We start from the raw sequence: 25,705 nt of genomic DNA, 5'->3' as shown, positions 1-25,705 counted from the left end.
AGTGGTAACTACAAGATTTGAACTCACGGTGCTAGATTTGATATGAGAAATTAAGGTCTTGTTTACTTTTTTTTTTTTTTGGTTGAAGGTCTTGTTTACTTGGAGAAAACATCTTTTATTTCTATTTCTTAAAATTTCCGTTAGTTTTATTTATTTTTTCTCAAAAAAAAAAAAAAAAAGTAAAAAAGAGTTTTAAAAGGTAACATTGTGATGAAGGATGCTAGCTAGGGATGATGCATTTAGAGAAATAAAACATAAAAATAGTTATTTTGACATTTTCATTGTTTTAGAAATGTAAGACGTCCCGTGAGCTTAGCTCAGTTGGTAGGACAATGCATTATTATATGCAGGGGCCGGGGTTCGAACCCCGGACACCCCACTTATTCACCTTATAAGGTGAATTCTAGCCACTAGGCTACCTGACCAAAAAAAAAGAAATGTAAGACATTTTTTTGCTTCAAGAGTCTCTTTTCTCATTTACTACTAAAACTGGCAAAAGTAAACAGGCCTACATGGTGTACAAATTATTCTTAGATTATATATATAATGGATGTTTGGATTAGCACAGTTTTTGGGACAAAATTAAAAGAAAAATAAAAATGGATTATTTTTAACACAATAATAAGATGGTACAAACACTAATATACTCATGATAGTAAATCGTGGTTTTCTTTTCTATTAATTAATGTGTTTTTACTAGTAGTTTGCTGGTTGACTTGAAAATAGATTGTTTTATTTTATTTTATTTTTTTCCTTAAAAAAAAAACTTGTAAGTTTCTGTAAATTTAATATTTTTTAATAAAGAAACAGTTTTATTTTTGGACAAAACATCGGTGCATTTTCTTAGGTATGATGTTTTTTCTTCACTTAAAATATCCATAACTATTCACAATTTCTTCAAATTCATAGTTATTTATTTATTAAAATTTGTTATAACCACAAAATAAATATTTTTCTTGAAGTGTGTTTTTGGAATCTTGGTAGTTTTTAAGAAACATAAGGAGTCTGTAGGGTTGGGCCCCCAATATACTAATAGTTTGGGCTTTGAGGGAATCAAAGAAAATTGGTCTTCTCCTTTTGGTTTTTGCTCATTTCCACTCCAAATTTCTCTAATTAACCCAAGCGGCAATTAGCTGCTGCACGATACCCAGCGTGTGTTAACTTGTGTTGATACCCAGCATGAGTTAACTACCGTTGACTTTCAACGGCAGTTAACTTGCATCGGTTTTAGGTATGCTAACAGAACATCAATTCTTGACATAATTGTTGTTTTTTAAGCACCTAAACATGCATTTTTTTTTCTTCACAATATTCATCATCGTCTACCACTACATTCATTCACTACATTTATTCATTCACAATTATGTTCGCCACATTCATTCATTCACAATACCTTATGTTCATTTTTTTTATTTTCAATCATTCACTACATTTTTAAACACATTCATTTGCTCAATGGTAAGCATGTCTTAGAAAGACCAATTCATCCATTTCTAAAATAAATCTTAACTACAAATACATACGTACGCAAAATCAATTTCAAAACAATAGAATACAAAAAATTAACTTTTACTGTTTAATTTCATGTCCGTTCAAATCAGGAAATAAATGAATTGTTGTGTTACATTACATTCTCCCCAAAGATGTTGTATCATCACGATGTTGGATTAGGATTAACTTCATGGTTGTTTGCTCAAAATGTTGGCATTGAAGTGTCTTATACTTATAGTAAAAATTTGTCAATCTCTTTGAAAACTCAAATGAAAGAAGAGAACACATTTTGTATTCTACTGAATCAACTATATAGGTTCTCACATCGAATTCCCACAGATAAGATGAGTTGCGACAAAAAGTAATGAATGTTGGAACAAAATTGGTTTGTACAATTCCTCTAAGGTTTTGATGATAACAAAGTATTGAAGAACAATTGGATATGCTAATATTTGTTCAAGTGTGCAGAATCATAGAATATATCTATGAAAGTATTGAAAATGTATTAGAGATCCAGAAGCACAAGAGAAGCTAAAATAATATGGTAGAAGATCTAAAGAAAGGTCAATCAGAAGTCAATATCTTGGATCAGAAGAAAAGGACACCTCTCAGAAGTTGAAGATTAACCTCAGCAGACTCAGAAGACCTCATAAGACTTGGAAGACCCACATACTCAACAGACCTTGAGGGACCCAGACTCCACGTCAGATTTGTCGTCTTCTATAGTTGTCTCCATCATAGGATCTGAGTACAATTTTGTCTTCTTTTGACCACGTGTAGAAACAGACACAGAACTTCACGAAAAAGAGAATGAACGGATACTTCCGATTTCGAGGTGGGAATGAGAAAATTTGAGGTGGAAATGAGAAAAACCAAATGTAGAAGAACAATTTTTGGAATCGAATGATGAAGTCATTTTCTTCATCTTGTACGTTGTATCTGTTCTAGGTTCTAGAGGATTCGGAGAGAAAAGTATAGAAACCAGGATATTTTTTGTTCTAACATTATGCAACGGATGATAACGTTGTATGTGTTTGATAGAAGATCACTTGGTCATTACATCTTAAGTGAAATAATCGTCCTGTTATCAGAAAAGAGACTTTTTTGATAATATAGCTTGATAAATACAATCCATTTTATTGCTTCACGATTTTTTTTGTTCTACCATTATTTAGAAACTTTTCGTTAAGCTATAAAATAGATGTATTTATCAATCTTCAATGTATTTATCTAAACAAATTATGTTAAAAAACTAACATGAGCTCCTCTAACATAAGGTGTATCAAAGGAAGTTAAAGTATTAAAAAATTAACGACAAAGTAGTCAAGAAAAATAACATTATGTTACAACCTTAAAACATAATAAAGGATTTAACCTCCAAACCTAATACTCAAAATAAAAAAGCAACATAATAAGATTTAAACCACCAAAATGCTTGAAGTTTAACCTTTTCCCATAAAGATAGAAGTTGTTCCAATTTATTGTGAAAATGTCTCATATTGTGGTCCTTCCAAATAGTAAAAGAGCTGAAATCCAAATAATATTAAAAGTCAGACAAGACTTGTTGGAAAACCCCCAAGACCTCCCAGCTGAAGAAAATGCTCAAATAAAGAACATAGAAGAGTCGTTGAGATGCCTAATCATCCCGATATTAAAAGTCAAAGTTGACCAAAAAAAAAGCACAAGAAAGGAATAAATGATCCTGATCCTCAAGGAATTCGCAAGAGGTCGAACAAAAAGAATCATTATAATCCAAGATATTTCTCCTAAACAGATTCATCTTAGTTGCTAATCTATTCATGAACAAACGCCAAATAAAAATATTGACCTTAAGCGAAATTTGCTTAAGCCATAAAACATGATTGCAACGGTCATCAATTGCCACATCCGAACTAGTCAAGTAATTATAAGCACTTTTAACCATGTACCTATGTGAAGAATGAAGCTTCCAAATCCACCTGTTAGACACATCAACCTGCAAAACCACAAGTGAAAGTTGCTTCACACACTCCCTCAACAACCCCTCCTCCCACGCAAACAGTCTCCTTCTCCACTACCACGCCTCACCATTAACCTCTAAACCCAAAGAGAACATCTCCGCAACAGTGGCACATTTGTTACAACAAGATCAAATAATCTACCACATCTAATATCTAAAGAAACATCATCCAACCAGGGATTCTTCCACAACAACGAAGAAACCCCGTCCCCCACTTGTCTAGAAATATTATCCAACATCCACCGATCATCTAACAAACAGCCCCCCCTCCTAATATAGTTCGCGTTTTGCCATCACACGGAACCCCTCTCCACCAACACATAACCGCCCCCTCCTCACCATACTTCGCACACAACACGTTATACCACAAGCTCCCCCTTTCCTCCAACATCCCCCACACCCATTTACCAAGAAGGGAAAAATTAAACTCCTTCAACCTCCTGATCCCCAGACCTCCATTATCCCTATGTAAACATAAATTATCATATTTTACCAAGTCATTTTCAAGCTATTATTCCCCCTTTTGCATTTATGACAATAGAAATGTACCAATAGTTAATAAAAGTAAATAAATAAAAATTCATTCTATTTTTTCACTAACCGAAATCGGCTACATGAATCAAATTACACCGTGTTATTTTAAAATAAAGCATATTTCAGTCTAGCTCGTTAATTTCCAAATCTTTTCCAATAGTTTCTCTGGTAGTTTTCCGAAGTCTTATATCTTTAATGATCTGACTATCTTACATCTTATCTACTATCCTTATGAAAAATCTATATGTATTCTCTCTACGTTTCCAAACAACCTACGCCTATTTCCCATCATATTTTCTACTTTAAGTGCTACCACAACTCTCGCTCTTTAATATTGTCGCTAATTCTATTTCATCCAATTTTACCACACATTGTCCAACACTCTATTTCGTACAACATTGGTGGACTTACTGTTGTCTGACAAAAAAATTTCTTCAACTTGAGTGATATTTTCTTATCACATAAAACACACGAGGCTCTTCTTCATTTCAACAACCTAGATAGAATTCGATGATTTGCATCTGCTTCTATTTCTCCATCATTTTGTACTATGAACTCATAATATTTAAATTGTGTAACTTGTGGTATAATACGATCTCAAACTTTCACCTCCAAGGTAGAACTACTATATTTTTTGCTAAAATTATATTTCATATACTTTGTCCACTCATCGGGGAAGTGATACACTTCTAAGGCTTGTCTCCAAGCTCCCATTTAATTTCTCTCTTAACTCTCCAAGCAGGACTACACCATTTTAAAAGGTGTACATCTTAGGGTTAGCTCTTAGACGCGTTTCGTAAGTACATCTGAAACTAAGGTAAAAAAGTTATGTGTTTAAGGTTGATCCTTGGAGATTTCAAATTGTTATGGGAAAAATCGTCGGTGACCTCATCCTGCATCCTTACACTAGTTAAAGCCTGATAGCTCGATATAAGCAACCTAACTCCTTTCTTCTTTCCACAAAATATCTCTAGACACTTTTTCATATGCCTTCTTCAAATCAATAAAAATTAAGTGCAAGTCTTTTGTATATGTCTAATATCACTCCATCATACATCTAAGTTAGTAAATTGATTCCATAGTCGATCTCCTAAACATAAATACAAATTGGTTACTAGTAATTCGAGTATATTTTTTTAGTCTCCGTTTAACCACTATTTCTCATAACTTCATGGTATAACTCATAAGTTTAGTTTCTTTATTGTGTACACAATTTTATATACCCATTGTTCAAATAGATCAGAATTAAAGTGTTTCTTCTCTATTCATCCATCATTTTTTTATCCTCATATCTTCGTTAAAAAGTTTGATGAGCCACTAAATATCTCTATCTTCAAGACTTTTCTACCCTTCGTTGCCGGGCTCATCAGCCTTGTCGTCATTACTCACTTCAACAAGTATTACAAAATAATAATACCTCCTATTTATAATTACAATATTAGGTAGCTTGCAGAAATATTTGTTATTACATTCATACTAATATTAATAAATTATATTAGGTAGTTCATTTAACCGTAATAGGTTGCATATTTTTCATCTTGGGCAAAGAAAATAAAATCAGTGGTTGACATCAATGTCAACATCAACATATAGAGAAAAGAAACAACGACGAATAGTAACAAACTGAAGACTTGTGGCTCCAGTTATATTTATCTGAAAAGAGAAAGATGTTGCAATAGGAGCCGACGAGAATACACATTACAAGACAATAAAGAGTGACCAAATAATGTATAACAAGAAAGATTTCTAGCCAGAACAATATAATTAGTAAAAATCCTATTTATTAGTCATGTCGGATTTTATTTATCTTATGGTAGAACCCTCGATTACTAAGGCTCTTTTCCGTAACAATTCGAGAGTTAACACAGAAAAAAAATTATGAGTAAAAATGAAATTACATTTGGTTTAATGTTTGTGTAATATTACACTACTCATTAACGTTTAACAAATACAAATTTTCCAAAATTCATGTTTAGAAGTTGAAAGTTTATATTGTATAGATTATTTCATGTAACATTTAACCTAAATCTCTCTCTATATATATTATTGAGATGCTTCAATATATTAAATAGATAATTCATTAGTTCTTATAGGAGAAAGATAATCTGCAAATCTGAAATTTGTCATAAAATAAATAAAGTCTAACAAAAAAATTGTTTTTATTAAAAATTAAATTTAGATTCTCTCGACAATTTGTTCTAAGAAAAGTCCATTAATCATTTGATCTCAATATATCACTTATTAAATATAAACTTTTCATCCAACACTAAATTTATAAAATTTGTATTAATTAAAATGTTATCAAAGGGTATAATATTATCTAAAAAATGTGCATAAGTTAATTCATTTCTATGCTAAAATTATAGAAGAGAAAAACAAACGAGGTAAAAATAAGAACGTGGATTAGATGTGATTCATTACTTGCCATTGGAGTCCAAAACGTAGCTAGCCTGACATGCCAAAGTCACTGTTTATGCAGACAAGGACATAGTATTAATTTAATTCAAAAAAGACAAATATGCATAAAATAAAATGAAAAGTTGAAAACAAAAATTGTGTTATAGCATAAAGAGTATGATGACAAGATGGTGTGTTTTCGAGTTGTGATTGGTTCATGGGGTACGTCAATGTACGGACATTAGTTTTCTTTTAAAAAAAAGGTTGTAAAATTGGTAATATTGCACTATTTTACTCTGTTTTTAGCTATGTTTCTGTTCTTGTACCCCACTTGTCCCGCACACTTACAATTTCAGCCCCACTCTCCCCCCTCTCTCAGCTCTCATGCTTCCAACTCCCAAATTTCATTCATCAATGAATCAAATCAATGCCTCTCCCCCTCTCTCCATCACAAATATTATATATTATATTTCACTTAAGTGTCACTTTATACATCACATTTCAAATATCTTCAAAAATATCTGTTGGATTTACTTACTATTATGAATATAAAGTTAGTGTATAGTGTATACATTACATGAAATAATTTGATGATAAATTAGATGGTTGAATATTGTTTAAATATGCGATCTATCCACGCTATGGTTAATGAATATAATAATGTGTCGCAACCCGTTAACTATTATTTATACACAATTAATTATGATGTTCAAATATACATAATTTTTATGGTGGTCGGGTTTTGAACCCCTAGACTTTACATATATTATGCATTATCCCTACCAACTGAGTTAAGCTTACGATAACGTTCAAATATGCATATGAAAGTCTTGATTAATGACATTCAAAATTATAAATAATTATATTGAATGGATGTTTAATAAATTGTGACATAGTTATTTTTATTAATGATTCACCGAAGATAACTACCACATATTTTATCTCATATAAAATATTGTTTGATTTTGATGATATTTCATCATTATTTATTGGCATAATATCTTTATACTGACTTTTGTGGAAAGTTGAAAATCTATTCTATGAGATATATCTTGATATATTTGTAAAATATCTTTAGGGTTTCTACGGTAGATTGATAAATTGGATTATTTTTTTTGGTAAGATTGTTTTCTAGACTAATAAACTAATTATCATTTTTATGAATCCAAAATCTATTGATAAACTTTTGTACTTCAAGAAAAATCATTTTATAGGAAAGAAAAGTCATTTAATTGTTTATGTTTATAATTATTATATTAATTTTCTCTATTTAACATTTGATATTACAATTTAAAGATCAAATGTATGGGTACATCTTGAATTGACACACACACACACATGTATATATATATATATATATATATATATATATATATATATATATATATATATATATATATATATATATATATCGCTCTTTATGGTATCTTTATTTTTTGTTAAACTAAAATATATCCAAAACATTGAAACCACAAAAAAAATGTATCGACACACAACAACATAAATAATCTTTCAAGCATATTTTATTTGTATGGAAATCTTTGTTTAGTATCCTAATGAATTTGTCGAAATCACGATGAATCATCGAAATTTAATAAAATTTATGCTCTTTTAACTTTTGGGAAATCACATTGGTTCACTATTATTATTTTTACAAACCCACTATAATTAGTTAATATGAATTAAATAATCGAGATCCCTTTATTATTAAACTAAAATTATACATACATATCTGGGTCCCATGGGGTTGGATTTTACCAAAACAAGAAAAAAGATGAGGTTTGAAAATTGTATAAACCATAAAATAGTTTCTTAAAATGGTGGGGCTGAATGAAACTAAAGGCATAATAGGTGGTTGAATAAGGAAAGGTTAGTCTGTGTCTGCTATGCAGTTCTTTTCTCTCTTTTTGGGTGCTTCCTTTATCTCAATCTCTTATTAATTGCTTCTCTTTCTCCTTCTTTCTGCCCTTTTCTAGTCACAACCTCAGATTTTTGCCAATTTCGTGTGTAAAATCAGAAAACCCTTCTCAACAACTACTTGAGTATTTTCTTTACTTGTTTTTGCTGCTGCTGTTAGGTAAGAATCAACAATCATTTTTTTTTTCCTAAATAAGAAACAAAAGAAAATAATTTCATTTGTATTTAGATCCATAATTTATATTGCTACTTTGATAATCTGTGTTCTTGATTTGTTTTTAATTTATAGTTTAAGTTTTAAATAATTTTAGTTTCAAATGGTTGTTGACTTTTGATAACTTTGATTCTTAATTATCTTTTGATGTTTTTCATCTTTGATTTGGAAAAAAAATAAAATCAATTTTACACCATGTAATGAACTAGCTCATATATTTATTGATTTTAAAAGCATTAACTTTCTAATTAATTTCTTAGCTTTTTTTCTTTCTTGATTTTTGTTTTGTGATTTTGTTGATAGAGAAATTAATCAAAATGGTGAGAGGAAAGACACAAATGAAGCGTATAGAGAATGCTACAAGCAGACAAGTGACATTCTCAAAAAGAAGAAATGGTTTGCTGAAGAAAGCATTTGAGCTATCTGTTCTCTGTGATGCTGAAGTTGCTCTTATCATCTTTTCTCCAAGAGGAAAACTTTATGAATTTTCAAGCTCCTGGTAAGTAATTAAATACCCTAAATTATTTTTTAATTTTTTTTCTCTGTTACAAATTAATTGTTTTTATTTTATTTTATTTTATATATTAGTTATATATATGATTATATATGATTATTGCATCTTAACTATAGCATATGCTATAGTTCCCTCTTCATGCTATATCATTTGTTTTAAGAGAATAATTTCATGCACACTTATTGGTGCTTTTGCACCATATGTGTGTATAAATATATAAAATAGGGAATAGAGAGATAAGTGTATAATATATTCAAGATTTTCATCATAATTAATTAACCACAGTGGTTGATTTGATAGGAAGGAAAGAGTTTACATGATGTTATGATTTTTCACCTTTTTCTGTAACCTCAAAAGTACAGTGGGGTGTGTAGATCATATCAACTAAATATATTTTGTAAAATCCTGATTACTTTAAGAGGGATAATACAAGTTTACCCTAGCCATAAACTATAAAAGTATGTGATATCATTATACTTTTATGTTTTTAGAATTGATACAATATTCTAATTGATTGAGGTGGTATCAGTTACATTTAACTATGCTACGCAATATCAATGATATTGACGTTCGATCATTTGAAATCTTAACTCTAATATTGAATATGTCTCAAGTAGTTCGGTTGATTAACTAAATGACACTAAAGAAATTTTACGAAGAAAATTCAAAGATCAAACTCTGAAAACTAATATAACTACGAACTTCATAGACGCATTTAACGAGTGGGATGTAAACAAGTGAAGTTTTTCGGCCTTAATTTCTTTACTAGGGTGGGGTTAAGGGTTTCAACGTTTGGAATCTAATCAAGGGGTGACCTTCCAATCCTGATACTCATTAATAAGCAAAAATATATAGTGAAAAGGAGTTGTACTTGATTTCTTGAGTAGTGGGTTATATATAGAGGTGTATTATATGTTATGAGAGACGTAAGAGAAAGGGTTTTACATCAGTAGTATATCCTCTTCCCACCAATGAAATGATTATTATTATTATTATTATTATTATTATTATTTTGTTAATGTTTAAAAATCAAATACCTACAAAACTGATATATAACTTAAAGACTTAAGATTATATTTTCCTTATTATTATAGCAATTACAATAAACTTTTCATTACTTATGATCAAAACTATAACATGTTATTTAATTAGTGTCTAAAGTACTATTTGTTTATTGTGTCAAAAAAAAAAGTACTATTTGTTTATATTTAATTATAATAATAGGAAATATCTAGTATCAATATGAGTGTACGATGTGAGAGTAGTGGTGCAGCCTTGACTACATTCAAAACAAGATCAAAAGCATAACTATCTATATATTGAGATGTCTAAGGGAGTAAGAACTAAACCAATGATTCCATTAAACCGAATATTCAATTCAAACCAACTAAATTTGTTTCTTTTTTCTTCTTCTTCATATATATGTTTGGTTTATAAACCGAACCAAACCAATCAAAACCGGTTTCGATTGGTTTGGATATAAGTTTCACATCATTCAAAACTTAACACATGAGACTCAAACCAAACAGTTATATATTATTATTAGTTCACATTATATTGGTCGTTTTATCTTGTGTTCATATATTTTTCAATCATTATATACTACCTTTTTCCATTGTAGCTTATGTACATGTTTTAATAGTATAAAAATAGTGTTTCAAAAGAGTTATCTAATATGGACCTCTTATTATTGTGTGTGTCTAATATGGACCTCTTATAAGTGATCAAAATGAAAACCTTTACTATTTTCAGTAAAAAATATATTTTATAATATTATTAAAAATGATGAACAAAAATAATATTTAACTTCCCCAAAAAAAATAATATTTAATTTATTAAATTTATTTAAATTATAGGTCCACATTTGGGTCGGTTCCATATCAGATAGTCCTATTTACTACCAAATCAACTCATTCTTCATCGATTTGGTTCGAGTTTCCTGACAAAAGATCATAAAATTCAAATCTAAACAATAACTTTTTATTGGTTTAGATTTATTTTCTTCCAAAAAGTGAATTAAACTAACCTGTTACACCTTATAGATGTCATTTCTTTTCCCTATGAGAGCAAAAATATTTTCTTTTATAAAAAAAGTATGATTAAAATTGTTAAGTATATGACCCATATTTACTGATATAAGTGGGTAGTCGCTCTAGCAAATTTGACGTAATCTCCTGTTCAGTCAATGAAGGTTGAATCAGTCGATAAGAAGTTGACTCACCTACAAGATCGATATAAGTGGGTAGTCGCTCTAGCATATTTGACGTAATCTCATGTTCAGTCAATGAAGGTGAATCAGTCGATAAGAAGTTGACTCACCTACAAGATCAGGAGTTTAGCTTCCGCTGCTGATGTGAAAACTTATTTGACAGATGATCTGTTTACATATGCTCTTTAAACCTTGAGGTCTGACACAACCTTGATGAGTCTCCCTCCGAAGCTCAACTCACCTAAACTTTTCATTGGTAAAAAAAAAAAAAAAAAACTCGTACTCAAAAGAAAAAAAGAAGTACATAGAGATCTTATACTGTTTCATGGGTAAGAATAAGTGTAATGAATATGACTCAATACTTGAAGCATAGCATGACACTATTTTGCTTTTACGTTGCATGCATGTTGTAGTGATCGCCGTCAGAATATGCATTATACTGTACGTTTGGCTTCGGTTTAGTTTTGATCTTGCTATAACTGTTTTTCTGGCTGAAATTGATTCATATTTTGAATATTAATATCTACTTGTATGACTTTTTTTTTGCAATTTGTTTGTGCGTTTTATCAAGAAAAGAATAAAAAAATTATTGAAAGAGTACAAGGAAGCATAATCATGTCACTAAAGTTCAAATAGTTTCAACCAATGACAAAGATTGTTTGATAATCATGTTTAAAGATTAATTTTCACAAGGGCCAAAGCCTAACTAATTTATTTATTTTACATAAAACAAAAACATGACGCGATGATGAGGTTTGGTATGTATGGCTTCCTTCTGCAGTCTGACGTGTGCTCTCAAGTTTTGCGGCAAACCTTTTGTCTTTATTAGTACTTGAATTGATTGTGAAAATTCCGATGCCTGAGAATTGATTTTAAATAAAATGATGAAAAGATATTTCAAGTCTTAGGAAAACTTTTTTTTTTATCAGTTTTATTAAAATGATGGTTCAAAGGCTAGGCTCACCAAGCTTAGTGGACAATCCCTCCACTATCAAGAGCCAGAGGTATTCGTTGTTCTGTGAAACCAACCTCACGCAGTGCCCTCTTGTCTAGGAGTCAAGAGACCCAGATTTCGCCTTAGTCCCATGGCTGAAACTCTCAGCTTGGAGCAGGCAAGCCAACTTATTGCAGGAAGCAGCCCAGCCCAGCCCAACCCAATAAGTCATAGCCATGTTCTATCACTTTGATGCTCCCACTTGAGAAAACACTTATGAAAAAACAAATCTCAAGAGAAACTTATTAAACATTTATGAAAAAACAAATCTCAAGAGAAACTTATTATGTGGTGAAAATAATTAGAGTGTAACTTTTATTATATAAGCAAACAATTTTGTTAATGTGACATCCAACTTAAAATTTAAACGAGTGATTAGCTAATAGTTCTCAATTGCATTTCCCTTTGTGTTTTAAACGATTATATCAAGGAAGGAACTTTGTTCCTCAACATGTGTAAGTACGAAGTTGGGCTTTTCTGTTTTTTATTTGACTAACGTTCCTTTGGCTAAAAGGAAATCGATTGATTCTAAGTTCGGTTATTTGCCATTCTCAGCTAACGACTTATTTATAGGTGTAACGTAACCACATCTTAATCTAAAGTGTTAAGACATTTGACATATTTGTCCTCTCACTTATTTATTGTTCAACACTCACTTTTCCAACCAATATTCCAATGTGGAACTTCTAACTCACACTTGCTACACACAATCAACAATCTCCCCCTCAAGTGTGATTTCTTCCATTCATCTGGATATATTGCTCCCTCTTAAGGAGAAGCTTTTTCAATCAACATACATTTGCACAAACGTTGTTGACATGCCGATTGACCACCATTTTCCAGAAGGCTTTGGACACAAGGAGTCGGTTCCTTTAGTAACCATTGAATTTGATACCATTGTTGGATCATAGGGGATGCTCGGGATATCATCTCATTAGACCAAGAATAGCCACACATCAAGCGAGTTGGACAACACATCTTTACAAGTCTTCAAATTATATGTTTCTCAACCTTTGTTTTTCCAAGTAATATGGACATCTAAATCACGCTTGAGGAGAAGATTGTTGTGTAGCATCGTAAGTTGGAAGTCCCACATTGGATGAAAAATTAGTGTTAAGTGAGGGGACCCATACAATGCCTTAATGTTTTTGGTTAAGAGATGTGATGTCCAATCTCATTTGTGTGGTTTCTCTTTGCCTAATGTGGATGATCCTTTGAACTCTCCTCATGACCAAATAGTGGTATTAGAGGTGATAATTACTAAAAGGATCATCTCCTTGTGTCGAAAGTCATCATAACAATGATGCCCAGGGGGTGTGTCCTATTGATACAGCCGCAACGGATGTGCAAATGCATGTGGATGAAAAAGCTTCCCGCTTGATGAAGAGCATAACCAAATGAGTGGAATAAATTCACATTTTAGGGGAGATTATTATGTGAGTTAGAAGTCGCACATTGGACGGAAAAGTGAGTGTTGAACAATATATTAATGAAAGGATCCATAAACCTAATGCCTTAAGATTTTAAGTAAACATGTGTTTGTCATCTAACTTCTATGATTGTTTTTTGGCCAATGTGGATGATCATCGGACTCCCCTCATAAACCACAACTCATTACATGATGTCCTAAGGAAAAATCTTTACCCGAAAAGTTCCCCAACCATTTACTGAACATCACCAAGCTCCACTCAGCAAGAAATCAAATTGAAGAACCTAAATTTAGTTGTTGAATCTTTGGAGTCCATTATCTTGAGATCCCTCCACCAAATGAACAAATATGTAGAGAACGATGAGCATATTGTTTCATTGCCTTGAAAAATAAATATCATAGAGAATCATATTTAGATGACAACAAATCACACCAACAAACTTCTCCGGCCACAATAAATCTCCATTTCCACTTTGCTTAAATTTTCATATTAAACATCTCAACTAATTCCTAAAAGATAAAAAAGAACTCAAGTTTAGAGTTTAGGCCTACTTCACCTCCATACCTATCCAATCAAGATCTCTCCTGAAAGCATATTTCTCTTCTAATAATTGCCTCCACCACATACCAAGAAAACTCTTATTAAACAAATAGGGAATATCTGAGCACTTTATCCAAAGGATTTTGCTACCACCACTCAACCCCCTACCCACTAGAAGTTCATTAGGATATGAATCATTAGCTTCCAGACTTTATCGGCAATTGAAAAAATGAGGGGTAAAAAGTAAGAATAGTCTTTAGGAATCAGTTAATTAAAACAACTTTACCACAAAAATTGTCATACCTATATTACTAAGTAGACAACATCTTCAGGTATGCCCTCACCAAGAGACCTAGCTATTTACACAAGAACAAACACATTTTATTTTATAATAAACGTTGGAAACATCAAGATTCACACCTAGCAAGTTATTTGTTTCACTAGTTTGTATGGTAGAGTTAATGTACATGAGGTATTCCTACTAGATGAAAAAAAATACTAAACCAATAACACCTAAAGAGGAGGTACCCTAGCTAATTTATGCATACCCACTCCATAAGATCTACACACATTATAAAATAGATATATTGCTTATGCACTAACGACCACCTTACTATGAAAAATAACTTCACTTCTTAGACACCACAAAACCCATACAACTATATGCCAAATCAAAGCCAATCCCATTTTACTGCCTATCCTTGACCCTAAAAGAAGAAAATCTAGAGGAAAAAATATATATATTGATCGGTCCGGTGACGATTGATGAATATGAGTGGTTGTTCATGGTGCTCTGGTGTGACGGAAGTTTGAGTCTTCTTTCTTTGTGGCTTGGCAAAAAGGATATGGCGAAATCAACCGCCGTCGGTGTAACGTTTTGCTGTTTAGTGATCTCATTAGGAATCTTCTCTTGGTTCTCCTCTACCCGCCTCAATCCGTCGTTCTACTGCTGGATGAGGCTGGCAAGATTCGTTAAGAGTGTGTATGAATCTAAAGGAGGTGATGGAGGATTTTGTTCAATCGTTTGATTTCGATTTCCGTTTGGAGTAGACAACATTGGTCCTACCATAGGAGGGGACGCCACTTCAGAAATCACATTGTTCGCCATCGTTGGAGAACCATCGGTGTCGTCCTCGTCTTGTCCCACCAGTGTGAGAATTGGAATAGAACGATCTTGCAAGGTCTGAATCGCAAATCGCACTCCTGCGGTGGAGGAAGGCTTGCTCCTGATGTTTCTCTTTCGAGTCCCGACCATAATTTCAAAAACAAAGAGGTGACTATTGAACTGTTATGGTGGAGGAATATGTAACCGAAAATGGTTACGACTGAGGGGTGCGTAACTGAAAACGGTTACGATGGAGAATCGTTTGAATTGCATGGAATCAATGAACGATCCCCTCCTTCTAGCACCAATTGATTGATCCGGTGAAGTTCGATGAATCTGAGTGGTTGTTCATGGCGATCTAGTGTGGCGGAAGTTCGAGTCTTCACGGTGGAGGAGAAAAATGCCTGCAGGCACATTAACTCTTCAACGCTCAAGTCAGTATCTGAAAGATGTGGTTATGTGCGAAAGTAGTAAAGGTGAAGTGTACCTTGACAGTGATGCTGAGTCACCCTTATATTGGCCTAGAGGGTGTTTAACAATCTCCCTAAGATGTGGTGCCATCTTAGGAGGTTGTTTGTTATGATCTTGACGGTTGACATTGAGTCAAGGCGTGCTCCTGTGTGGTGATCCGCACATGGTTTCATATGCTCCTTCTCCGTGTATGAAGTTTCCTTGGGCTTTGTCTGAATGGGGTTTACTTTTGTGGGCTTCTAGCCAGTCCAGAACATATATGAGGAAAGAGATTATTTGACAACACTACTATGCAGGAGCCATGGGTAAATCACATACTAGACATTGATGGTAATCTCACATAAAACAAACAAATAAATCATTTTCTCTTGATTTCCGAGACATATAACACAGAGTCTACAATGTCAAGAATTACATTCCTAAGATATAGATTATTCCACTTAGGAACTCTATAAGAAGTTGCCAATAAAAGGCATATACTTTGGATAGATCAAAGCTCTTCCACTATCTATCCAAGACAAATAGGTGATCCTGACTAAAAAAAACTTGGTCTATAAAAGAGAGCAAGACAACTTGACTTAGAAGACCTTGTTTGTGGAGAACTTTTAACATCTTTCTATCTTCATTCACCGAGAAGGACATCATGGAAAATTGAGTCAATAATAAGGGATAGAAGATCTTCTCAAACAAATAAACATATCCTCCTAATTCCTAAACAATCCAACCCAACTCTAAAGATGAGAAACCCTAATATTCCTCTACCTTGAAACAGAAAATAATCTACGAAAGAACTAACTCAAAGGAGAGAAGCTTAATCACACAACTACCACCAAAAGAGACTAGATTCCCCATCTCTAATGGATTTCCCCAAAAATTCAATAAACCACTAAGAATTCAAATTAGAATACACAAAGAAATTAGATATTCTTCCATGGCATAGAATAATAATAAGTAAGGTTGACCCCTTCCAAAGAGGGGGAATAATATGGTTGCGAAAGCATACTTTGCTTCTAGGACCACCTCCACTTGCTAGCAAACTCAGTTTCACAAATTTATGGTCTCTTACCACCTACCCACCCTCACTGTAAGGCTTGCACACACTCCTAGATCCCAAACAAGTACCATCAGGCCAACCCAAGTGGGTTAACCTAGAAAATTTTCTATCTGTGGTGCTTGTGGAATTGTGTATGATGTCATAGTTGAAATCAATTTTTTCAAAGAAACCATAAAAATAAAAAATATCCATGATGAGGAATAACTGAAAATTAGAGATGAGAGAATATGGTTGGTATGTTGTGCTTTTGTTTTATGCTTTCTTTTTACGAAAAGTATGATACAAGAATATATATTCAGAACAAATAATAATGGAGGTGTAAGTTAGTGTGGTGGCTGGTGGTGGATATAGTGGTGTGGGGTGGTGATGCTCGTGGTGACTGGTGCTGGTTTTTAGTGAGGAGTAATGGTGGTTTTTGTGGTGGTTAATGGTAGTTTTGATGGTGTTGCTGCTGCTGGTTTTTGTGGTTGTGCTTATGGTGGCTAGTGGTGGTTATGTTTTTTGTGGGATTTCTCTTATGAGTTTGTTGTTGATGGGGTTTTTCAAATACATGGATGTTAGACGGTGTAGCTTGTTTCAAGAATTGAGCAATGTGTTTTCTAGGTGGTGATCTTGTGCTTAATTGCGCTCAACTGCAGAAAAGAAGCAAGGTGTGGTTGCACGGGTTGTTAGTAGGTTTGGTGGTTATTTTGGAGGGCGTTTAGACTTTGGTTTTGCGAGATGATTTTGTGGTTTTGGTGTTTTGTTTTTATTGGTTTCGGGGGCCCTCAGTGGAGGGTGTTTTTGGTTTGTTTGTAGACGTTTTTATTTAATGTATGAGTGTTTGTTTGAGTGTTGCGCGTATATACGAATCACTTTTCCTTTGTATGTTGCTATTTAAGTCTCCTAGCTTAGCATTTCTCGTGCTAGCTAGGATTCTTTGCGTTTGAATAAATTTCATTTTAACTTCTTAAAAAAAATATATATATATTTTAAAACACCTATTCCTACTTTTTTTTAAACTATAATGAAACATATCATATGTTTTCTTTTTCTTATTTTCTTGTATTTTCCATAATAAACTACTTTATCCCAAATAATGTTATTTTTACTTCTATTTCTCAATAATTGTTAACAAAGAGTCACTTTTAAATCTTGTGCTTGTGTGGGGTATAAGTCTAATAAAATATTCTCTTTATTTTTTAAAAAAAAAAATTAACCTTAAAGAAAAATATTGGTTTTTACATTGTTTTTGCTATTTGATATAGATATATTTATAAATATAAAAAAAGTAAAATGAAAATATTTTATATTATTTGCAAGAAAATAAAAATATTTATAAAGAAAAGCTGAAGTATTTCTAAAAAAAGCTGATGTTTTGTAAAGAAAAAAAATGATATTTTAATAATCATCAATAAAACAAATAGATTAAAATGGACAAAGTGTGAATTATATCCCAAAAATGGCTCTGGATAAAGTTATTTGAAGAGGAAATTCAAAGATATATATGTATTTTTTGGTCGTAACAAGACTATTTAAAGTGCTTAAAGAGTACCTCGGGTGCACTCGTTAACATTTCCTTTCTAAAAAATAGCTGATATTTTGTAAAGAAAAAAGAATGATATTTTAATAATCATCAATAAAATAAATAGATTAAAATGGACAAAGTGTGAATTATATCCCAAAAATGGCCCTGGATAAAGTTATTTGAAGGTGAAATTCAAGGATATATACGTTTTTTTTGTCTTAATACAACCTTCAGTTCTTAAAAAAAATTATTCATGATAATCCGTTGTTTGAAAGAGAGATAATTGAAGCTCATTAATCACTTGAAGCAAATCACATTGTTAATTCAAAGATATGTGATATACTTTTTTTCAATTTGTGTAATTATTTTTCTCATACCATTCATGAAGGGTTCATAAAATTAACAAAATTAACCATGTTTTTTTTTACATAAATGAACTATTTTTATATTGTGGAAAAGAAGGAGTACTAAGATAGCCATTTTTATATGCAACAACCTTTGGAAGACATCGATTATTTTCTTTTTTGTTAATTTGTTTATATTTTTTATTTTTTAAGTAAATTCTTATTATTTGGATCTTGGATTAGTAGTTGATTGTAGTAATATTGGGTATTATGTAACAGCATGCAGGACACAATTGAACGCTACCGTAGGAATACCAGGAGTGCTCAACCAATGCAAAGATCAGATGAACAAAATATGCAGGTAATTATTCTTTAGCACCCCTATAAATATCTTTCATTGTTCAACATTCCTATTCATCATCTAGAATTGAAATGGTATATATTAAAATATCAGGATATAATCATAATACTTTCTTAAAAAAAAAAAAAAGGATATAATCATAATACTATTTATAAGATCAAATACCGAGTTTCCAAAAAATAATGAGTCATTCTCATTTCTCTGTATATTCTAACAAGTGCTTTATAATATCAAACATGCTTTTTCTTCATAATTTTAGTTTCCATGTATTTTGCTCAAAAAAAAAAAGTTTTCCATGTATTTTTGGAAAAATAAAAAAGCAAGTTCCATTTGTGGTCCCTTTTAAGCCCTAACTTTTCATTGAACTTCAGCCCCTTTTGAGCCCTAATACAATTAATAATATTTTTCCTTTTTACCTTTATGAATAATCAAAAGCATTTATTAAATGAATTTTACTTTTACTAAATGAATTAAAGGTAAAATTGTCTACACTTGTAAAAAAATTTATTTCTTGTGCCCAAACCTAAAATGACCAACGATTAGGAACAAAGAGGGAGTAGTTAAGAGGTATATTATTAAAAGCAAATAGTTGAGAGAAGTTCGTGTAACTCTCACTTAAAGTATGAAGAATCATATTTTTGATGTTTTATAAAACTCTCTCTTGGAACATATAAAAAGGGGAGAGATGTTCACTTGTAAACCAAGAATGAAAGTAAGCAAGTAAACTATAAACCAAAGGAGTCTCTCAAGGAAAAGTTGTTACGTTCTCTCAAACATTGTCTCCTCTATTCTTCCCAAAAGCAAACCATAACCTTCTCGTTTTAAACAAAATCATTATATAGTCATGACAAGCAATGGAGCGACATCCTTCCAAGTCAACTTTTAAATGGAAGAATCTATCATAATTGGAGTATTAAAATGAAGGCTAATCTTGAAGCACATGATGATTTGGCGATTGTTCAAAAAAGGGCAATAAAGATTCATTAACTCAAGCACAACGATATATTTTGATGGATTCAATTGAGAGACGGAAAAAATCTCTCTTCCTCACCGGCCAAGCACTGGATTCAAATACTACATATGCTAAGGAGAGGGATGGGAGAAGCTTCAAACCTCTTCGACATGAGAAGGCATAGTAAATAAGGTGTCTCCTAACTCTAAGAGGTGAATTTGAGTCTTTGGATATGAAAGATTCAGAATCTATTTTTGAATATTTTTCAAGAGTTATTGTTGTTTCAATGAATTAAAGGAATGGGTAGAAGTTAGAAGATGTTGTCATTATGGAGAAGATAATATACATGTTGGATCCCAAGTTTGATCATATTGTTGTGAACCATGACAATAAAACAACTTCAAGGATTAGTGCAAGCTTATGAGTAGAAGGAGGAGAATAAGCAAGAGATCACTGATAAACTCATGAAGAGCCTCAAGTGTTTTGTGTTATAAGAAAGTACCACTTAAGTTGAAAGGAAAGTTCTATCGGACAACAGTCAGACCGGCAATGTTGTATGGTACGGAGTGTTGGGCGGTAAGAGCCAACACGAGAGTCGAGTAAGTGTAGCGGAGATGAGGATGCTGTGTTGGATGAGTGGTGAGACTAGACAGGATAAAGATTAGGAATGACACCATTAGAGAGAGAGAGTGGGGGTAGCAACTATAGTAGAAAAGTTGGTAGAAAATAGACTTGGATGGTTTGGACATGTAGAGAGAAGACCCGTAGATGCCGTTGTAAGAAGAGTAGATCAAATGGAGGAGAGTTAGGTTAAAAGAGGTAGAGGAAGACCTATGAAAACTATTAGAGAAACCATTAGAAATGATTTAAAGGTCAATGAGTTGGATCCAAATATGGTATATGATAGAACACTATGGCGTCATTTGATCCATGTAGCCGATCCCACTTAGTGGGATAAGGCTTGGTTGTTGTTGTTGTTTGACACTGGTGTAAGTAATCATCTATGTGAAAAAGGGGCATTTTGTGGATCTTGATGAATTAGTAAGTGACAATGATTCCTTGACTCTGTTGAAGGATAAAGGTAATATTTTAAAGATGGAAGTCATAACTTTTACTACGTCCCACATGTGAGAAAAAAAATTGAGTATGAGACAACTTTTAGAAATTTTTTTATAAATATTCACATGAAATATTTAAGTTTCTAGCAAAGATGGAAGAAATAAGCTCATCACGAATATATCATTGTTTAGTAATAGGATGTTCTTGTTGAATATCCAAAGTAATACTGCAAAGTGTCTCAAATTATCTTGCTACGTTAATGCATTATGAATTTGACATCTTCAATTTGGACGCTTAAACTTTAGAGACTTAAGCTTGTTATCAATGGGGAATATGAGTAGAGGACCGCCCTCTATCAATGTAATGTATGAGGCTGATGAGGACGGTGAATGGTCTCTGGTCTACAATGCATGACAGTGTACGGCTCCGGACAGCTTCTAGGCAAAACCGAATCATATCAGAACGAGAGGAATCCTGAGGCCGTGAAGGTATGAGACTGCATGGTTGAAGGAAGAATTATAAGAATTGTTTGGTACTACCTATACCAACAAGACACATCTTATTTTCGGTAGCTTAATCCATAAGAACTTAACAGTTAAGCGTAATTGATTTGGATCAATTTTGGGATGTGTGGTCTTCTGGAAAGTTTCTCAAAAAGCGTGCGAGTGAGGGAAAAACACGTTGAAAAGACTTATATTGGTTTGTGGGGTTGGTTAGCAATTCTGAAGTCGTTTGAAATGTTACAAGTGATATTAGAGCAGACCTCTCCCAGGACGATGTGGTTCGGGGACGAACCAAACGGAAGATGGTGGGCATTTACGCCCGAGGCTGATGAGGACAGGGAGTGGACACCGGTGCACAATGCATGACAATGTGCGGCTCTTGGCAACTTCTAGGCAAAACTGAATAACATCGGAATGAGAGGGATCCTGAGGTTGTGCAGGTATGAGACTACATGGTTGAAGGAAGGCTTATAAGAATTGTTTTGTACAATCTATACCAACAAGATGCGTCTTCTTCTTGGTAGCCCAATCCATAAGAACTTCATAGTTAGGCGTGTTTTACTTGGAGCAATTTTAGGATGGATGACCTTCTATGAAGTTTCCCGAAAAACGTGCGAGGGAGGACAAAATGTGTTGAAAAGACTCGTGTTGATGTTTGGGGCCAGTCTGCAATCATGAAAGTTGTTTGTGATGATGTTACAATCAACCACACTTGTAAACTATGTGAAGGATTCTTACTTGGAAAGCAGTTCATGGCAAGACTTTCAAAGGAGTCGAGTTCAAGATCCAAAAAAATTGCTTGAGCTTATGCATGCTAATGTGTATGTAGGCATGTCAACAAAACCTGAGCCCATGGGTACCCGCCCAAACCAACCCCAATTTGACGGGTTTTCCCCGATTTGACTGGGTTTGGGTTTTCCCCGATTTCATAATACGAGTATGGGACGGGTGACGGGGATATATGTACCCACCCCGAACCCATACCCAAACCCTACTCGAATGTAGAAAGGTCATGTTTTTGTTTTTGTTGAGGGGGTTAATAATGACATGTCATGTTATTTGGTTTGATAACTATCATGATAGAAGAACTTTCATTGATGGTTAAAGGAGCAGCCGAATTATTCGGTAAGGAAATGTTAAAATGAGCGCGAATTCTTGGATAATGCACTACAATATTACCATTGAATCTTAAAAAAAACTCTTTTTTTTCATTAAAAAAATTGATTCACTGCGGGGACGGGGATGGGGCGGGAATACCCAAACCTATTGGGGACGGGGATGGGATTCAATTTCTCATCCTCGTTGGGTATGGATAGGGTAACGGGTAAGTATATGGGAGTAGGGGATGGGGATGGGGAAGGCAAAACCCATCCCCACCCCGCCCCATTGCCATGCCTATGTGTATGGGCCAATCAAGTTAAGTTCACTAGATAAAAAACATATTTTCTCCTTTTCTTCAAAAACAGCAAGTAACCAACATAAATTGCAATAATTTGGAATATCATTTTCATTTTCACAATTTTCATTTAAATTTGGTCTATTGGTACTCCGTTGATCTCTATTTAATTTTGTACTTCTTATGACAGACATTTATTAGAACTTTAAAGGCTGAATGAATTTGCTTAATGTATGACAGAATTTGAAGCATGAAACAGCAAGTTTGATGAAGAAGATTGAGCTTCTTGAAGCTTCGAAACGGTTCAACATCTTGAATTTCTATTCATCTTGACAAACAGTTTATATATATATTCATGACAATAATAAACAAAAAAAAAATATATTGTATGTGTACTATTCATCCTTCAGGAAACTCATGGGAGAAGGTTTGGGATCATGCTCTTTGGAAGAACTACAACAGATAGAACAACAGTTGGAAAAGAGTGTGAGCGTTGTTCGAGCAAGAAAGGTTAGGGTTTCACAAACCTGTTGAATTTGTTAGTTACTTTTAATATTTTGAATTTAATAAATATTTGACTCCGAACTTTATGTTTTTCAGAATCAGGCATACAAGAATCAAATTGACCAACTAAAAGAAAAGGTATGTTGTTCATATAGTTGACAAGGTGGTACAATATTGAACCCATCTTGCACTTTAATTTGTAGAATATCCAGTGTAATAAGAAACTAGAATCGGTAACGACATAACTTTTGAAAATATTCCTAACCTTATATCAATTTACAAAGTACACTATTTCCTTTATCCACTTCTTTTTCCATTCTCTTCTTCTTTCTCTCATTTATGAAAATTCTCGGTTTTTTAGAGTCCTTGAGTTTCTGTGCATTTGCATTTTTTCTATGTAGAAGGAATAAACGTTAACTCAGTTTATATATATATGTAGGTATGTGAAACAAGTTCACATATATACTAGAGAGTAGAGACTGGATGAATTATACGTGAAATGAGTTCACGTAAACATATACAAACTAATTTTGCATAAACATACGTGAACTCAGTTTCCGTATACATATGTGCAAACTAATATTGCTTAAACATACATGAACATGTGAAACAAGTTCACAAATATACTATAAACTGGATGAATTGTACGTGATGAGTTCACTTATACATATGCAAACTAATTTTGCTTAAACATACATGAACTCAGTTTCCCTATACGTACCTATGTGAAACAAGTTCACAAATATACTATAAACTGGATGAATTGTCCGTGATGAATTCACGTATACATATGCAAACTAATTTTGCTTAAACATACGTGAACTCAGTTTCCGTGTACATATGTGCAAACTAATTTTGTTTAAACATACATGAACTCAGTTGTCATATACGTATGTATGTGAAACAAGTTCATGGATATATACTATAAACTGGATGAATTGTACATGATGAGTTCACGTATACATATGCAAACACGTATACATATACAAACTAACTGCTTACACGTATGTGAACTCAATTTCCGCATACGTACATAAACTGTTTCACAGATGTACTGAAAAGAGAGGCATCATTTAGTTAATTGGGTGAATTAGGTGAAAAGAGAGGCATCATTCAGTTATGTACGTGAACTCAATTTCCGCATACGTATACATGATGAGTTCACGTACATAATTGGGTGATACGTACGTATGCTATAAACTGGATGAATTGTACATGATGAGTTCACGTATACATATGCAAACTAACTGCTTACACATACGTAAACTCAGTTAATGATACGTACGGCAATTTAGTTCAGGTAACGTCTGAAAAGAGAGTAGAGAAGAGAACAGATTTTGAAAATTGAATGTGACCCTAGTATTTTGGCAATTAAATTGTGTGAGGGGGTGTAGGTTGATTTACTTTCAACTATTTTTTTTTTCCAAATTAATATGTAAGTTGTTTGACTAACTGTATAACCGAAACCCTTGTGTTATCTGAAATTCTGAAAGTTTTATGACTAATTTTTCTTTCAAACTTTTGTGCTATAAAAATACCTAATGTGCTTGATGCTTAATTACTTCGATGTTTTGAATACAATTCAGGAAAAAACCCTACTTGCTGAAAATGCCAGGCTCGCTAAGCAGGTAAAAATCAACTATAGTTGCTATTTTCTAGAATTTGTTTTGCTTGTTATTTTAGAAATTCTTTAATTAGTTTGAAATCTAATACTAACAAAATGTCCCATGCAACATGGTGTGTAGCCACCACAGCCACAGCCACAGCCAACAACAAAGGATCATCAAAGAGAAAATCAACAACCCTATGCTGAAAGCAGTCCAAGCTCAGATGTAGTGACTGAATTGTTCATTGGACTACACAGGTCTTGTTGAAGATAATCTAATTATGTAGTGTTTGTTTGGTTTTACATTCCAATGCAGTTAAATGAACATTTTGCCAATACATCCTATATTTTTTATAAATAGAACAACATATCCTTAATCCTTTGCTTATATGTATGCTAGTATAAAGTAAGTGGGAAAAAACCCAAATTGTCTCTAATGTATAACGAGTATGATGATCAATGTGATGCACCGGATATATATTGGCACAATTGTAGTTTATATATCACTATAATACTTTCTCCACCCCTATTTATAAGCATCATTTAGAAAATACTTGAAAAAATATGTTTTTCTTTTTTTGAAATTCTTTGCATAGTGGCCCTA

At 32.8% G+C, this 25,705-nt stretch overlaps 1 protein-coding gene across 3 annotated transcripts; it reads left to right on the top strand.

The window, feature by feature from the left end:
* Positions 1–8,177: 8,177 nt before the first annotated feature.
* Positions 8,178–25,630, top strand: LOC146908525 (MADS-box protein SOC1-like). 3 transcript variants are annotated; one of them, XM_085731110.1, is made up of 9 exons: positions 8,200–8,290; positions 8,398–8,498; positions 8,856–9,051; positions 19,000–19,081; positions 23,232–23,293; positions 23,402–23,501; positions 23,592–23,633; positions 25,082–25,123; positions 25,241–25,630. In XM_085731110.1, exons 3-9 carry the CDS (start codon positions 8,870–8,872, stop codon positions 25,367–25,369), a joined length of 639 nt encoding a protein of 212 aa, XP_085587236.1. In that variant the 5' UTR covers positions 8,200–8,290; positions 8,398–8,498; positions 8,856–8,869; the 3' UTR covers positions 25,370–25,630. The 3 variants fall into 3 exon arrangements, with proteins under 3 accessions (XP_085587237.1, XP_085587236.1, XP_085587235.1); XM_085731111.1 differs by lacking the exon at positions 8,398–8,498 and having other exon boundaries at positions 8,178–8,290; XM_085731109.1 differs by lacking the exon at positions 8,200–8,290 and having other exon boundaries at positions 8,299–8,498.
* The last annotated feature ends 75 nt before the right edge of the window (positions 25,631–25,705 follow it).

Source organism: Medicago sativa, chromosome 7 (genome assembly GCF_051527215.1).
Source record: "Medicago sativa cultivar Bolivia chromosome 7, Bolivia_mono, whole genome shotgun sequence".
NCBI lineage: Eukaryota > Viridiplantae > Streptophyta > Magnoliopsida > Fabales > Fabaceae > Medicago > Medicago sativa.
Note: the sequence above shows the minus strand (reverse complement) of the source record. Positions and strands in the feature narration are given on the sequence as shown.

Excerpts from the sequence above, each read along its gene's own strand:
- LOC146908525 (XM_085731111.1), top strand. The coding sequence starts at position 8,870 with ATGGTGAGAGGAAAGACACAAATGAAGCGTATAGAGAATGCTACAAGC. Across the intron at positions 23,502-23,591 it reads GCGTTGTTCGAGCAAGAAAG|AATCAGGCATACAAGAATCA; the intron begins GTTAGGGTTTCA and ends TATGTTTTTCAG. Across the intron at positions 25,124-25,240 it reads ATGCCAGGCTCGCTAAGCAG|CCACCACAGCCACAGCCACA; the intron begins GTAAAAATCAAC and ends CATGGTGTGTAG.